The 14,232-nt window shown below is 35.6% G+C and overlaps 3 protein-coding genes across 7 annotated transcripts in view; all 3 read right to left on the bottom strand.

The window, feature by feature from the left end:
• Positions 1-14,232, bottom strand: part of LOC127628401 (homeobox protein Hox-C1a-like) — a 100,590-nt gene that overhangs the window by 59,307 nt on the left and 27,051 nt on the right. Inside the window, exon 2 of one of the 5 annotated variants that reach the window (XR_007968657.1) lies at positions 717-768. The exons of the other annotated variants lie outside the window; for them this stretch is intronic. The gene's annotated coding sequence lies outside the window, so the exon portion shown is untranslated. The remainder of the gene's footprint in view (positions 1-716; positions 769-14,232) is intronic. 5 annotated transcript variants of the gene reach the window in all.
• LOC127628405 (homeobox protein Hox-C5a-like) lies at positions 7,514-10,714 on the bottom strand. The gene is made up of 2 exons (XM_052105129.1): positions 9,524-10,714; positions 7,514-8,663 (listed from the first exon to the last, which is right to left on the bottom strand). Exons 1-2 carry the CDS (start codon positions 9,954-9,956, stop codon positions 8,449-8,451), a joined length of 648 nt encoding a protein of 215 aa, XP_051961089.1. The 5' UTR covers positions 9,957-10,714; the 3' UTR covers positions 7,514-8,448.
• Positions 11,541-13,997, bottom strand: LOC127628404 (homeobox protein Hox-C6a-like). Its single transcript, XM_052105128.1, has 2 exons — positions 13,007-13,997; positions 11,541-12,395 (listed from the first exon to the last, which is right to left on the bottom strand). Exons 1-2 carry the CDS (start codon positions 13,407-13,409, stop codon positions 12,094-12,096), a joined length of 705 nt encoding a protein of 234 aa, XP_051961088.1. The 5' UTR covers positions 13,410-13,997; the 3' UTR covers positions 11,541-12,093.

The following is a 14,232-nucleotide window of genomic DNA, read 5'->3' as shown; positions in this document are numbered from 1 at the left end:
TTTTACGCCTGTGTGATATTTTAAATAATTTCATTTTCGGATGCAATTTTCTTAAATCTTAAAATGTGGAGTGAAATTTAGATAAAGTCACCGAAAACTTTAATACAAGATAAAAAGGAGAAGAGAGTTGGAAAACAAAGCCTTATACTCATTTATTTCAAATCAAATATACATATTTAAATAATTGTACTTTTTATCGTGCCATTTTTTTCTGTATTCAATAAACAACAAAATCAGCTAATCAGCTTTTGTCTTATATATTTATTATTTAAATTATTATTCAAATACTTAACTTGCCTAAAACAGGGGTCAGTCTAACACATTCTATTTGTTTCTCGTTTTATTTTTATTATACATCATTTTATTTACATTTGAATTTAGTTAACATCGTTATTTTTATTATATTTACATTTATTGTAGAAACATATGCATGTTATCAAATTAAATAGATGTTTTAGAAAGTTGATTTCCTCAATGCATTTATTTTTGTATGTAATGATTGCATTTCAGAAGTATACACATATGATCAAAAGAGCTTAATAGCTCACTAGCGCAACACATTGCTCGAACTTCACCTCCTTGCCTTTAACAGATTGGCATATGTGCTTTAGTTGCCTTCTATTCTCAGGGAACACTGCCCTCTCTGTTTGCTACGCAGCGAAACAAGATGGGACAAGAATATTGTGCTTGAACAAGGAAATAATGGAAAGACTTACCAGTGCAACGATGCGGTTCTTCTCTTTCGCACGTTCATCATTTCATCCTCCGCTAGAAATAAATAAATCAATTTTGAATAATTTAGTGTAAAAAGGCATGGATTTGAAATAAAAATAATGGAATTGTGATGGAAGTCCTGCATCTCTCTTATAACTCTGGAAGAAATTAAAAGGCTAAATGAATAGGTAAAACGTATATAACCATATAAAGGCTGTAATTTAATCTTGTGTGGAATGTGAAAGTAACAAACAACTCAACACAAAGTTATCAATGATATTCTGACGGCTACATTTGAATTCATGACTGTTTTTGTTTTAGTACAGCTTCTCTTTGTCTCTCATTGAGGGTGAACTGTCCAAAGGCACGGTCCTTTAAACTAGGACATGGCAATGTATTTAGCACAGGTTATTTTCAGTACTATTTCCTTGATGAATGTAGTTATTTTTGCAATAACAGAGGACCCTAAAATGAGATCCTACTTGCTCAGGTTGACATTCAAAAAAGAATATGGCACATTTCCTTCTTTTGGGTTTACAACTTCATACAGTTTGCCTTAAGAATAACATGTTTAATGGACATATTTCTTTACATAGAGTTGCCCACTCTTTTTCTATGAGATCAATGAAACAGAAACATAATATTACATATAAAGAGTCAATCCAATCAATCAATCAATCAATCAATCAATCAATCAATCAATCAATCAATCAATCAATCAAAGAGAGTCTTACATTTTTCATGTTCAGCACTGAGAATCTATCTCACAAAAAGGCCCATAAATACTCCGGTATACAGGCAAAAACACTATGGTATATTACAAGCAAAAGTTGTCATTCTTTATAGTAGCAAATACAGCCCGTATTGTACCATGACCAAAAGTGCAATAATTATTTCCTAACTGTTTTCCCCCTCATTTATTCACCCCATCCATACAATTCAACTGAATAAAAAGTTTATCCACTAAGAGAACGACAGTACTGTCTTTTCTAATTGCTTGTGCAAACAGAGATTGTCTGTAAACAATATGTGGATTGTTACTAGAGGCTATTTCAGTATTAAAGAAGTGCCCTTGTTTACCTCCGCATGCAACAGCGTTAATGCCTTATAAATTCTGCATCATTTACCCATTCTTTCAAAATGTATCTAACCAACTCTGAAGGACAATTACTGGCATATTGCTCTTTGTCTAGTTGCAATCTGGTAAATGACAAAAGAATATGCTGAGCTCTGTGTAGCCTGCACTCCGAGAGAGTAAAACAGAGGAATATAAAACTATTGCCCCCTATTGGCAGTTAATGTTCTTGGCACTGTATTAAAAGAGTATAAATCATAGAATAAATGTAATGGTGCATAGAAGGGCGCGAGAACTCAAGTCAATTTTACCTTTAATTATAAATGTCAGCATATTAAAGAATTAATTAAGTGCTTTCCATTATTCAGATACACAAATGTGTGAACTGAAGGAAAAGAAAAAAGAAAACAGTGTTTCTTTCACTAACACTGGACATTTGTTACAAATGTTTCAGTGGATGTTTCAATGGAGTTTTTCTTAGTTTTCTCATTTCAACCCCCAATACAATGCTCTAAATGTAACAATGTTAAATATTTTAATATTATGGGTATTTTAAAATATGCAAAATTAACTATTGTTCAACCACTGTAGTTGTTCAACCACTGGATTAATAGCGTAAGGTATAAATAGTGCTAAGTGCTAAGGTACATGTTCTTGAACATAAGATCCAGGGGCGGACTGGGACTAAATAGTGGCCCACCAAACCCAGTCTGCAACAAACACACCGGCTCATTGATTTCATTTTCCAGCTCAATTTAAAATAAAAAAAAAAGAGAAGAAATTTCTATTGAACTTTATATTTTAGACAAATAACATGTCTGAAAACTTTACAGATGTTATGTTAAAATGTACATGAAAGTACAAGGGAAAGTCTGTATTTCAGGTGCTGTGACAAGTCAACATTTCTTCAAAGTTTTTAAAGATCTAAATCACCTTTCAACTTTTTTCTAGAAGTGCAAATAAACTATTTTCTTAAACTATTTCTCATTTTAATAGGAGGTTCTGGGAATAATAATATATTACATATGTATGTATATATATATATATATATATATATATATATACTGAGATCATAAAATGTTGTTTAAAATGGTAAGATTGTTAGAAAAATGTGTCACAAAGCAGGACACTGATGACAATGCTTTAAATGTCCTGTTAATTACTCATATGTGTAAATGTTTATTTAAAAAAAATCTGTGAAAACAAACTTGGCCTGAATATGTACATTTAGAAATATAAACAAATATAAATATATGTAAAACGAAATAAACATACCTCTTAAAGTGTAGAACTCTGTAGATATTTTGCAGAATAATTGCTCATATTTTCACTCTATGTGAGTTTGTTGCATCTTTATATCTGCAGTGTTTTAATGCCTTCCCCACATAATTCTTGAGAAAATGTGAAAAGCCCAATGCTTTGGCAAGCGCTGTTTCTGCTGTCCTTTAAACAAAGTAAGCCTCAAAGACTCAAAGTAATCTTTTCCATTACTTATTTTCTGCAGTTTGATCAGGCATGAGCCTTATTCAGCAAGCTACACTTCAGCTCTCTGCAGTATGAATAATTTATGCAAATGATTATGTCCTGCTCATAGCTTTACTCTATGCCAATTTTATTTACACTACTGTTAATATATTTGCAGTAACTTACAGTTATTTCTCATATTGTGATTATTCAGATCTCATTTTAGACTTAATACGTTGCCTTTGGTTGTCACCATTATTGTGATTTATATGTAAAATAATGAGGTCCATGTGGGTTACACTACATCAGTATTTCTACAATAGCAGTAATTTCAAAGTAAAAGTAAATTACAATATAAAAAAATGACTAAAATAGATAAATTATATTGCATTACATTCCAATTTTTGAATATTCACGCTGTAATGGAGTCCGCACGGGCATGTTGGAGTTCAGGGCTGCTGCCTTTATTTTTGTTGGATGAGCCTACAGCAGCCCCTGCCTAAATTACCCAGTGGCCCACCGGGAAAACGCCCGGTGCTCCCGACGACCAGTTCGCCCTTGATAAGTGCCATACATATCATACTGTATGAGCCAATGTAAAATTCCCCAAATTAATTATTGATTAACTGCAATGTACTGAAAAGGAAAAAGAAAGAATTTAGCCAATTTTGTATATAAGATAAACTTTGCATTTTGACAAACACATAACAGAGTCAACAAGTTATAAGTTCTATGAAGTTCACTGTGTTCACTAACATTTGTATTTATGTCAACCAAATCTCCTCCCATTTTTCTTCTTGCCAGTTCTGTCTACAAAAAATGAAAGGTATGTCCTCAACACTTTGCTCTGGAGGAAATCCCTTGGCAAGTCAAGGAATTTACAATTCAGTGGTATTTGCAACATAAATTAGCTTTACAATACAAAACTACAAAGTGAAATAAGCCTTTAGTTTACACTCTTGAGTACACCACAAACTGTAATCAGTGACTTTTAGGGAAGCTGTGCAAATAAATTTTGTGGAATGCATGCAAATCTGGCTCTTATCATATTTATATCTCAGAATAATGTCATGTTCTGACTGGAATTTGTTGCTGAAAGAATGCAACCTAATTTATAAGTACCCTAAAAGCAATGGCATTTCAAGGTTATTTTGTGTGTAACAAATACAGGATAAACTGATGGAAGGCATGACAGAACAATGGAAAGCAAAATTAAATAATATAAATTGGAATACACAGTTTATCGTCATTACATTTTGAGGGACCTTACAACTGGAAACAAAGGCCTTTTCAATTCTTCTCTGAATGGTAAACATACTATATTTGAGACCCTTGAAAATTTGAGAATGTTGTTTTTATTCTGCAGCCTTATCTTAGTTTTCCAAAAACATAATCATTACTACATTGGAGATACCCTGTAGTGACGCTCTTCTGAAATGTACACAACATCCCCTATTATTTACTACTTGTAGATAAATCAGCAAAGATTATTGCATGACCATGCCAAAACATTATGGGGACAATAACCTTTCACCTTGTTTTTCCTGTGCTATAGAGCCATACAATGGAGAGTTTTGGCATATGAAAAGAATGGAACTAATATTACTGAGAAGAGATTTATTTTTGTACACCTGCATAATGTTTGCACAGCAAAAGGGCCGAATTACTTTATGCATGGTTCTCATAATATTTCTCAGACCTCCACAAAATAGTAACAGCTGTATGGCAGTGGAGTTCCAGCTCAGCCAACCTCTGCCTCATTCGCAAATTACAGAGACCATTCAGGATAAACAGAGCAGTCTAACTTGTGTTTCTTAGCCATTCATTAAGTAATATATGACTTAATCTTATCATACCATGATTATAATGGTTAAGTGGAGCCTCAACTGTCAAATAAAGACCCCTAAATGTCCAGTGTTGAAAACCGACAAATATCTGTGATCACAAAATGTAATGTGCTTTGTATAAAAAATATTTTCTCATCCAATGACTTTAAACCCTTTAGAGCCATTTCATCAACCATACACGATTTTGCATATCAATTGTTTATAAATAGTAAATAATAGTTATCTATGTTTTTTGTTTGGCTAATCATGTGACTGCCTCATTATCCATACTGAACTGTTCATGACCCCACCACACAACACCACATCTCCTCTGCCCTGCACATGACCCCACATTATGTATCTATGCTCTCATCTTCAAACCAATACAACATGGCTTAGCCTCTCACAGTCATTCATTTTCACTTTCACCACAACATGCACATCCTAGAAACAAAGTAATCAATTTTCACCTTTCAAAAGTTGGTTATTTTGATAAGTGCACATTCTGTGATCCCATCATATAAACCTTTCAGTGCATAAAAATTGCGATACAATTCAAAGCAATTCAAACTTTTTCCTCTGAGGCATGCAAAACATCAACTTCAATCAAGATGCATATATAGACTTAAATATATTAGATTCATTATATTCAGAATAAACAGTAATTTCATATAAACGTCATATTGACAGTGATTTTACCAATATACAAATATTTAAACGTAGAGTCTAATGCCTCCAGTGAACAAAAGGCAAAATTAATATTGAAAAGAAGAGGACAACGCTTCAAACTATTTCTCAAAGAACTATTGAATTACATCATTGATTTATTCCCGAGGGTGTTACGGAAAGTATATATTTAATTAAGAACGGGGAAACAAGATTATTTACTTACTGCAACCACCTGGGATCCATTTTGGAGAGTCGAACTTTAGCTGTCTACAGACCCAGGCGCGAGAGACCCACACTAACCGGCTTTAAGCCGTTCTCTCCGAGATAAGACTAGCCAACAGCTGCGATTACGGACAGTTAACATTATATATGATGTAAATATATAAAGGGTTTGTCAGGTCTTGCAGGCCATAAAACCCACTTTAATGACCCCACGTGCTCTCCCTGCACCACTCACTGGTCCTGATTTGGGCAATTGGCATAAATAACCCTTAAAACTTCTAAATTTGTGGCTAACGGACTAAAATAGAGGGGTTTGTGTAAAAAGCAACATAGTAGTCACAGAAACTCTCTAAGTGCCCATAACGCTCAAGACAGCGAGTGTAGAAATTCAAAGAAGCATGGGAATATACAATGAATCTCCAATATAGGTGAGTGAGACAATTCTAAAATCAAAGCACATTTGGAACAGTAGTATATATGGAATAGCTGACTGTTTTATGTTTTGGTTTAGTTTTTATTTAATTTCAACATCCATAAATCTCAGAAACATGGATAGTAAAATTACTGGTCCTAAAAACATCGCAATGGGCTGAGAGGTAAGATATACAGTGTTTATATATCGCTAAAGATTTCCCGCGCGTACAACATGCTATTTGGAAATTAGCAGTTTGTACACAAAGATAACGCTCTTGTTGTGTCCTTTGTTTCACCTTTATTGCATTGGACCTGGATTACGTGATTCTGCCCGCAGGGTAGTTTAACCAGCATCGTAGCTTGGTCTAAATTATGTATGTCAACCATAAAGTAATAGCAAAAATGGTTGGAAATTCACCCATTGTGTCCTCAATGATGCAAAACAATAACGTTGTAGACTGTCTTACAGAGATATCAGACAGACAGACAGACAGACAGACAGACAGACAGACAGACAGACAGACAGACAGATAGATAGATAGATAGATAGATAGATAGATAGATAGATAGATAGATAGATAGATAGATAGATAGATAGATAGATAGATGCCACTGTCTAAATAAGTAACAATTCGTTCATTCATGATTTATGGCGTGGAATATTTGATTACATTTGCAAACCAATCCCTTGTTTGGGGTTTTATACCTAAACGTCAATTTGAAATGTTTGTGTAAACTTCCGCCTGTTTGTGAAAAAGGAAACAGTGTCAGTGTCTGATGGGTGAGAGGAAGCGCTGTAAAAGTTTATTGGGGTCATAAAGTTTTATGTGCCTCCGTCTGGGGCTACTGTAAATAAGTGACCAGAGTGTTAAAGCTCAACTATGCCTCATCACAGGAAGTATAGACATGATGGATGGTCCTCTCAACCGAACACGGATATTTATCAATATCACATTATTAATTTTACTGCACAGAACGCTTTCTTTTCTTTCTATTTTCAACTCTGCACAAGAAAATAGGCATTAAACACAAAACAAAAAGTGTTAGCATTTATTAAACGACAGACACATTTTCACTTTTGTTGTTTTAACAAAAAATAAGGTAACAATATTAAGTTTCAATAGGTTTATTTACAATGCTACATTGTTTTCTTGGACACAGTTGGCTTTTAAGCCTGAGCTAACGAAAATGGCCGATATTTTGCCACTGTATAGACGTGTTTAGGCATTAACAGCGAATAATTGATTAAGGACTTGGAGCTTATTAATGTGGCGTACCAGATACATTTCAGCAAACAAACAGTTGGAATAACATGAAAACAGGATTTGTATCATAATTACAAAAACAAATCCGCTTCGCACAAAAGTACTGCAGGCCTATGGGTCGTATAGCATTTTTGGTTAAAGATGTATCTATAAACTGTCACAGCGTGACCTATGTAGACTGTCGAGTCTAACAAAAGTCAAGGTACCTGCTTTAAAATTAGCCAACTCGAACAATTTACTATAAAAGAGTAAATATTCTCATTGTACAGTATTTGAACGGACCATTCATAGGCTCCTGGTTTACGGATGATAACAATAGCCATTAATATGACACTTATTAGCACTGTGTGCGGTTTACCCTCCTTGTGTGGATATAATAGTTCATGTAATTACGACAGACAGCACAATTAATAAAAGACAAGCCACATCGAAATGCAAAATACAGTTGGTAGATTGATGAATGTTCAAGCTTAAAGACACACATTTGAGTCATCGTAATTATATGCACACCTTGGTATATGTAAAGACTATATGTACAACCGATTTTAGCAAAGAACATTCAAGTAAAGTTGTAGATCATAGCCTATGATTCAAATAAGCACCTCCTGCACCCTTGGGATGGACACTATCAATAAATATGGCAAATATGGGCATATGCATATAACAACATGGTATTGCAGACACATGAAAGACTTTATCAACTATGGTAGAACAGGAAACTCAATTTTAAATAGTTTATTTCAGTAAAAATGATCCTTGACATGTTTTTTCAGGCTGTTGAAGCCGTACAACTCATTATTTATGGTCCTCCTTTCACTTTCAACTTTGAGTCCTTCTTCCACTTCATGCGACGGTTCTGGAACCAAATTTTAATTTGGCGCTCATTCAAGCAGAGGTTATTGGCAATCTCGATACGTCTGCGGCGTGTGAGGTATCGGTTGAAATGGAACTCTTTCTCCAACTCCAGAGTCTGGAAGCGGGTGTAACTGGTTCGTGACCTTTTACCGTCAGATTCTGAGGTGGCATCAGAAAGATATTGGATTACCTATACTTTTATCGACTACCATCATCATGCATATTGATATCAAATTAAGTTCGTATTCATTAATGAAGTTGGCACCAAAATCCATAAAATGAAATATGGATACCACATAGGCTACAATATGAAATTTAAAATGAAAACAGTGGGCGTGTGGTAGCTATGGCGCTAAAGTTTATTTATTTTCTGTAAAATCAGAAGAGTCATGCATAAAAATAACTGAAAAGTAATTAAACATAATTATAAATGTGAGAGGGCCACGAACGTCCCGTCATGTCCTGACCCAAAATAGTAAGAAAATATGACTCAGAACTTAGACTCAGAACTAATGTGAGAATGGAAATTGACATTACTAGATTAATTTCGCTCCACTTTTAATAGTAATGCAATATGTTCTTAGCTACTTTACAGGTTAATGATTAGAATAGTCTTTTTTCTCTAGGGTCATTCTGAGCAAAACGACTGATACGTAACCTACAACGATTCAATTGAAATCCCGTTTCATCTGAGTGACATACAAAGTCCCTTTAATTCTTACAACAAGAAATAATACGTACGTTACATGATTTTTCATTTTTGCTTTTCTTAGCCAATTATATCTCCATAAATTTAAAGGAAATCACCTCTTCAAAGTAACAGGACAGGTTTACGGGCAATGGATGCCTTTGTCATAAAATTTACGGCCACTAGTTTTATTATTTCCTGCGTTTGGCCTATAAAACTCAAGAGGAAAGTATGGAGCGACAAAAACAGGGTAGGAAGTGGATGTAATGACGAGGATGATGAGGTGCGTGCAGTTTTCCTTTCTTCTAAAACATACATTAAACAACGTTACCGTGGCTTATGTGTAGTTTTGTCATCCACGGATATATCTGCGGCTGCGACTGGTTCTGACGCTGAGACTGAATTGAATTAGTTTGTTGCTTTATCGCCGAAGAAGTCTCCATTTTGATATCGCCCATGAGGCTCTTTCCGCCGGGCTTCTCCATAACTTCCATATTCCCTTCGGCTTTTTGGCTCAACAGTCCGTGACTGAGGGGGCTGTACCCGCAAGTGCCTACAAAGCTACGAGAGTCCAGAGCCAAACAGGACTGTGGTCGCTGAATTGCTGCACTGGTCCTTGCACGGTCAGATGTGTTTATCGCCTCCCGTTTCAAAGAATTGGAGGGGATTTGAGAAGTGAAGGATCCGCTGAGATCAAGCCCTTCGTACGCGTAATTGGACTGGTGGAACTCAGAGAGAGATCCATAGTTGCCAAAAGTGTGCATTCTACAAGAGGAGGTGTCTTGCGTTTGCTTAGAAAAAGACTTTGCAACGTATGCACTCGTATCCAAAACAAAATATCCAACGAATCACAAAAGCCACACAACAGAGCCTGAATCAGCTAATAAAGTATTCATAAGTTGTTTGGGAGTTTTATTTGTTTATTGGGTTTTATTTGTATTTCTTGGGGACCAGGTTTGTCCTAAAAAAGAGCAGGGTTTATAAGTGGAGGAAATCATTTTCCTTTTTTTTCTTGATACGACATATAATGCCCAAATATGGGATGTTTAAATAGAATCACGTGCAACTCTTGGCCAGTCATAAACTGGCTTGATCCCCAGGAGATTATTGATAGACAAGGAAACGTGACCGATAACTTCTCGGTATGGAAATCATCCAACGATCTGGGCTAAAAAAGGGCGAGACCGTTAGACAAGAGCGTCATCTGGCGTTTAATACTGGACAAAGCGGTTTCGCATAACACCAACGCTCGCAAAATCAGACATGGTAAAGAATATAAGATGCTATCCAATGTTGTGGCATTTCAAATGACATGATAAAATTAATAATATGGATACGACTCACGCATCAGTGACGTATCTGGCAAACACAGGACTACGCTTTTTTCTTAGTTCTATTAGTAAATTATCTTGTGTTGTTTTTGTGTGTGTGTGTGTTTGTGTGCGTGTGTGTGTATTGTACCCAGAGGTTTGCCAAATGTTTGGATGTCCACATTTGGAAAAACGCTATCTATCTATCTATCTATCTATCTATCTATCTATCTATCTATCTATCTATCTATCTATCTATCTATCTATCTATCTATCTATCTATCTATCTATCTATCTATCTATTCATCCATCCATCCATCCATCCATCCATCCATCCATAAATAAGGGATTTCCAAATGTTGCAACCAGAGGATTTGTTTAGAGCGACATCACAAATGTATAATGAATAACGCGGAAAACTGCTTAAGCGTTATATTACTTGATATAAACAAATTCAGAGGGCGGTTTTCTTCACCAGCAAAGCATTGCCGCTGTGGCATGAAGTGGTTATGTTTTATTTCTTGACTGAAACGTCGTAACAGACGTTGTAATTGATCAGAATTATTAGACGTCTATGATTGGAATATGGTGTACAATTAAAGGATCAACCAAATTCCGATACAAACGTGGATTGGACCAACTGGCCGTTGTTGAATTGCTCCAAACATTAAAAAAATTAAATAAACCAATCAATAAAATTATCTTCAAAACAAACAAGTGTATGATGACACATTTTTATTCGGTTATTTCCAGCAGAACTTAAAAGTAGAGTCAACATCAGGACAATACAGCTCTTTTTCTTTCATGAATTTTATTAAATAATACACCGTTTACACAAACAATATAATTGTGTACCAATGAATATGTTTGATTTCATATGGTTTTGATTCTCACTTTAAGACAATTGTAGGGTATATGCATACAGCTACAAGTATGATGAAATGTATTTTTTAAGTGTTCTTAATAGTTAATGTGCCATTAGAGCGGCATTTTTAACATCAAAACACTGACGAGGCAAAGGCAATATTAAGAGGGGGTAAAATATATAATATGAATCAATGAGTTAGGTAGTATAGTTCATCCCGTCAGTGTTTGTATCATTGTACTAATATGTCTGGACAAATACACAGAATGTGCACATAAGAAGTTTCCTTCACTTCTGGAATGCTTAGGGGGCTCTGTTTGGATGCTCTGATAGTTGGGGAAAGGGGAAATTAAGCTTACTTATCAATTTTGAATATTTGTCTGAGCAATTTTCTACTAGCCCTATGGCAACATTTTAATACTAGAGCTGTCAACCACACAAATAGATCATCTGTGGCATTTACCACGCAGCCAAAGAAAGAGCTGTTTTGTATTCAAAGGGTAGTGAATTGCATAATGGTGCATGTGCGACTCAATTTCTCCGTTTGTTTCTACGTGTGTATATTTTATTGGCGTGGTGGTAATAAAATGGTGTGGAAATCGGAGGAGGAGGGGACGGTCAAAAGAATAGCAGAGTATACGGTCCATGCATTAATATTTGCAATTTTCAGAGTTTAGGTAGTTACGTTGCAGTTAACAGGCTTTCGAGAACGAGAAAATTGATTTTCTAATCTTTTTTTTTAGCTTCCTCTGTCTCCTCCTCGGTCTCCTTCTCGGTCTCATGAGAAGCACCCGTCGATTCGGTCCCCGGTACTGTAGAAGTTAGATTAGTCTCTTTCTTCCATTTCATGCGCCGGTTCTGGAACCAGATTTTGATTTGACGCTCGGTTAGACACAGAGCGTTGGCGATCTCGATACGTCTGCGTCTGGTTAAATACCGGTTGAAGTGAAATTCTTTTTCCAATTCCAATGTTTGGTATCTGGAGTAAATCTGGCGACCTCTTCTTCTGTCTGACCCGTATCCAACTCCTGTTGTGAGGAAAAATAAGATAAATAAATACAATTTACACTTAAATAAAATCTTAATCAAATGCTGTAATATACGTGGTGGGAATCCCGGTGGAGGCACGAAGAGAATTATAGATGTTATATGAAATTATATGTTACTGATTTAACATTTTGACAAAAGACTGCATTTCGCAGCATTTGACCCATATTCCATCCACAGTAACAAAGCAACGCGAAATTGTTTTAAAAATTTCTGTAACATTTCTTCCAACTCCCTTTATTACTTCTGTTCCCATGTTATTAAACAGTACATCAGAAATATTTACTGCTATTTATTTTTTTAATTAAATGTTGATTTAAAAGACGGGTGCAGAATATAAATGTATTTTTTGTTGTATATTGTTCTAATTCACCCACACTTAATGAACAAGTTTTTAAAATAATTTTGGCATTCGAGGATTAAAGGAGGTTAGCCAAATGGGATTCCCCTCTCTGAAAAAGGGGGCTTTTATAGTCTGATGATTTAGTAGTGGTTTTATGAGGCCATAAAATGTAGCTACTCTGTTGATAGGACGTATCGTAAAACAGACCCATTCCACCAGGATGTGTCCCAAGTCGCAGTAAAAACTCACCGCTGTGCGAGTTCATACGCTGCATCCATGGGTAGATCTGAATGTTGTTCCCTTTCTGTTCTTGGGCTCCTGCACGAGCTTGTTCCAGGTTGTACTCCTGGGCAACGTGGCTCTGAGCACTGAGTCCCATACCAGTTTGCCTGCAACTGGGAAGCACATCCTTATCTGGGAGAAACACGTTAGATCCATACTCGTACGGTCCTCTACTTGATCCAAACACAACGTTGTCTTGAGGTGAATAGAAAGGGGACGCATAAATCCGGTTTTGCGTCACCGTAGTGCCATAAGACGAAAAATGTCTGACTGAATCATATGTGGTCGTGTTGAGGGGCATATTGGGCAAAACCTCTTGCGCACCAGATAAATGGCAAGAGAGCGACGGGTTCGCGAAATACGAATTCATACCTTCCCTATCGCCCTCTCATCAACTCACCCTCCTATCTTATTTCCTTTCTCAATCTTACACTATCTTTCGTTGTGCTTTGGGTTCTGCTTCCTCCTGTCACATACGTCTCCCGCCTGCTTTCCTAACTCTCTTTCAAATGAACTTCAGAAGGATTTCAATAATATTAATTTCCAGTCTCCGGTTAAGACGCGCAAACCAAGTGTTATAGCCAAGGCTTGGCTCATGGAAGGACAATATGACAGCGTCACCTGACCACTTTCAGCCAATTGAATGCGCTGTGTACGGAGGAATATCGAGCTTGTAGCTTCTTATCCCCGTGGCTTCAGTTGATAATGTTGAAATAAACACACACTCTCTCTCTCACACACACACAGAATCCCATTCACACTGTCATTTTTGTGCATTCATTAGTGAGTAAGCTTGTATTTGTGCTGGAATAAACAACCTGCTCTCATAGAATCATGTTATTAAAGCCTGTTTACGTGTATTGTGAAAGTGATTCTGGAAGTATTTGAGGCTGTTTGTGGAAGTGTTGATGCGTTTTACAATGAGCAAAATGTAATTAATCAAATACCCGAATGATTTTTACAGTTGCTTATTGCTTGTGACGTAAACCAAACTGTGCACATTTATACCTTAAATGTAACAATATGACAATTGTAATGATTAGTAGACTATTTATATATATATATATATATATATATATATATATATATATATATATATATATATATATATATATATATATATAATGATAATATATTAATAATATTACAAGTATAAGTACAATTAAAAATATATATATATTAGGACCAAGAAC

Source organism: Xyrauchen texanus, chromosome 35, assembly GCF_025860055.1.
Source record: "Xyrauchen texanus isolate HMW12.3.18 chromosome 35, RBS_HiC_50CHRs, whole genome shotgun sequence".
NCBI classification, from domain to species: domain Eukaryota; kingdom Metazoa; phylum Chordata; class Actinopteri; order Cypriniformes; family Catostomidae; genus Xyrauchen; species Xyrauchen texanus.
The sequence above is the reverse complement of the archived record's forward strand: the minus strand, read 5'-3'. Positions and strand labels throughout refer to the sequence as shown.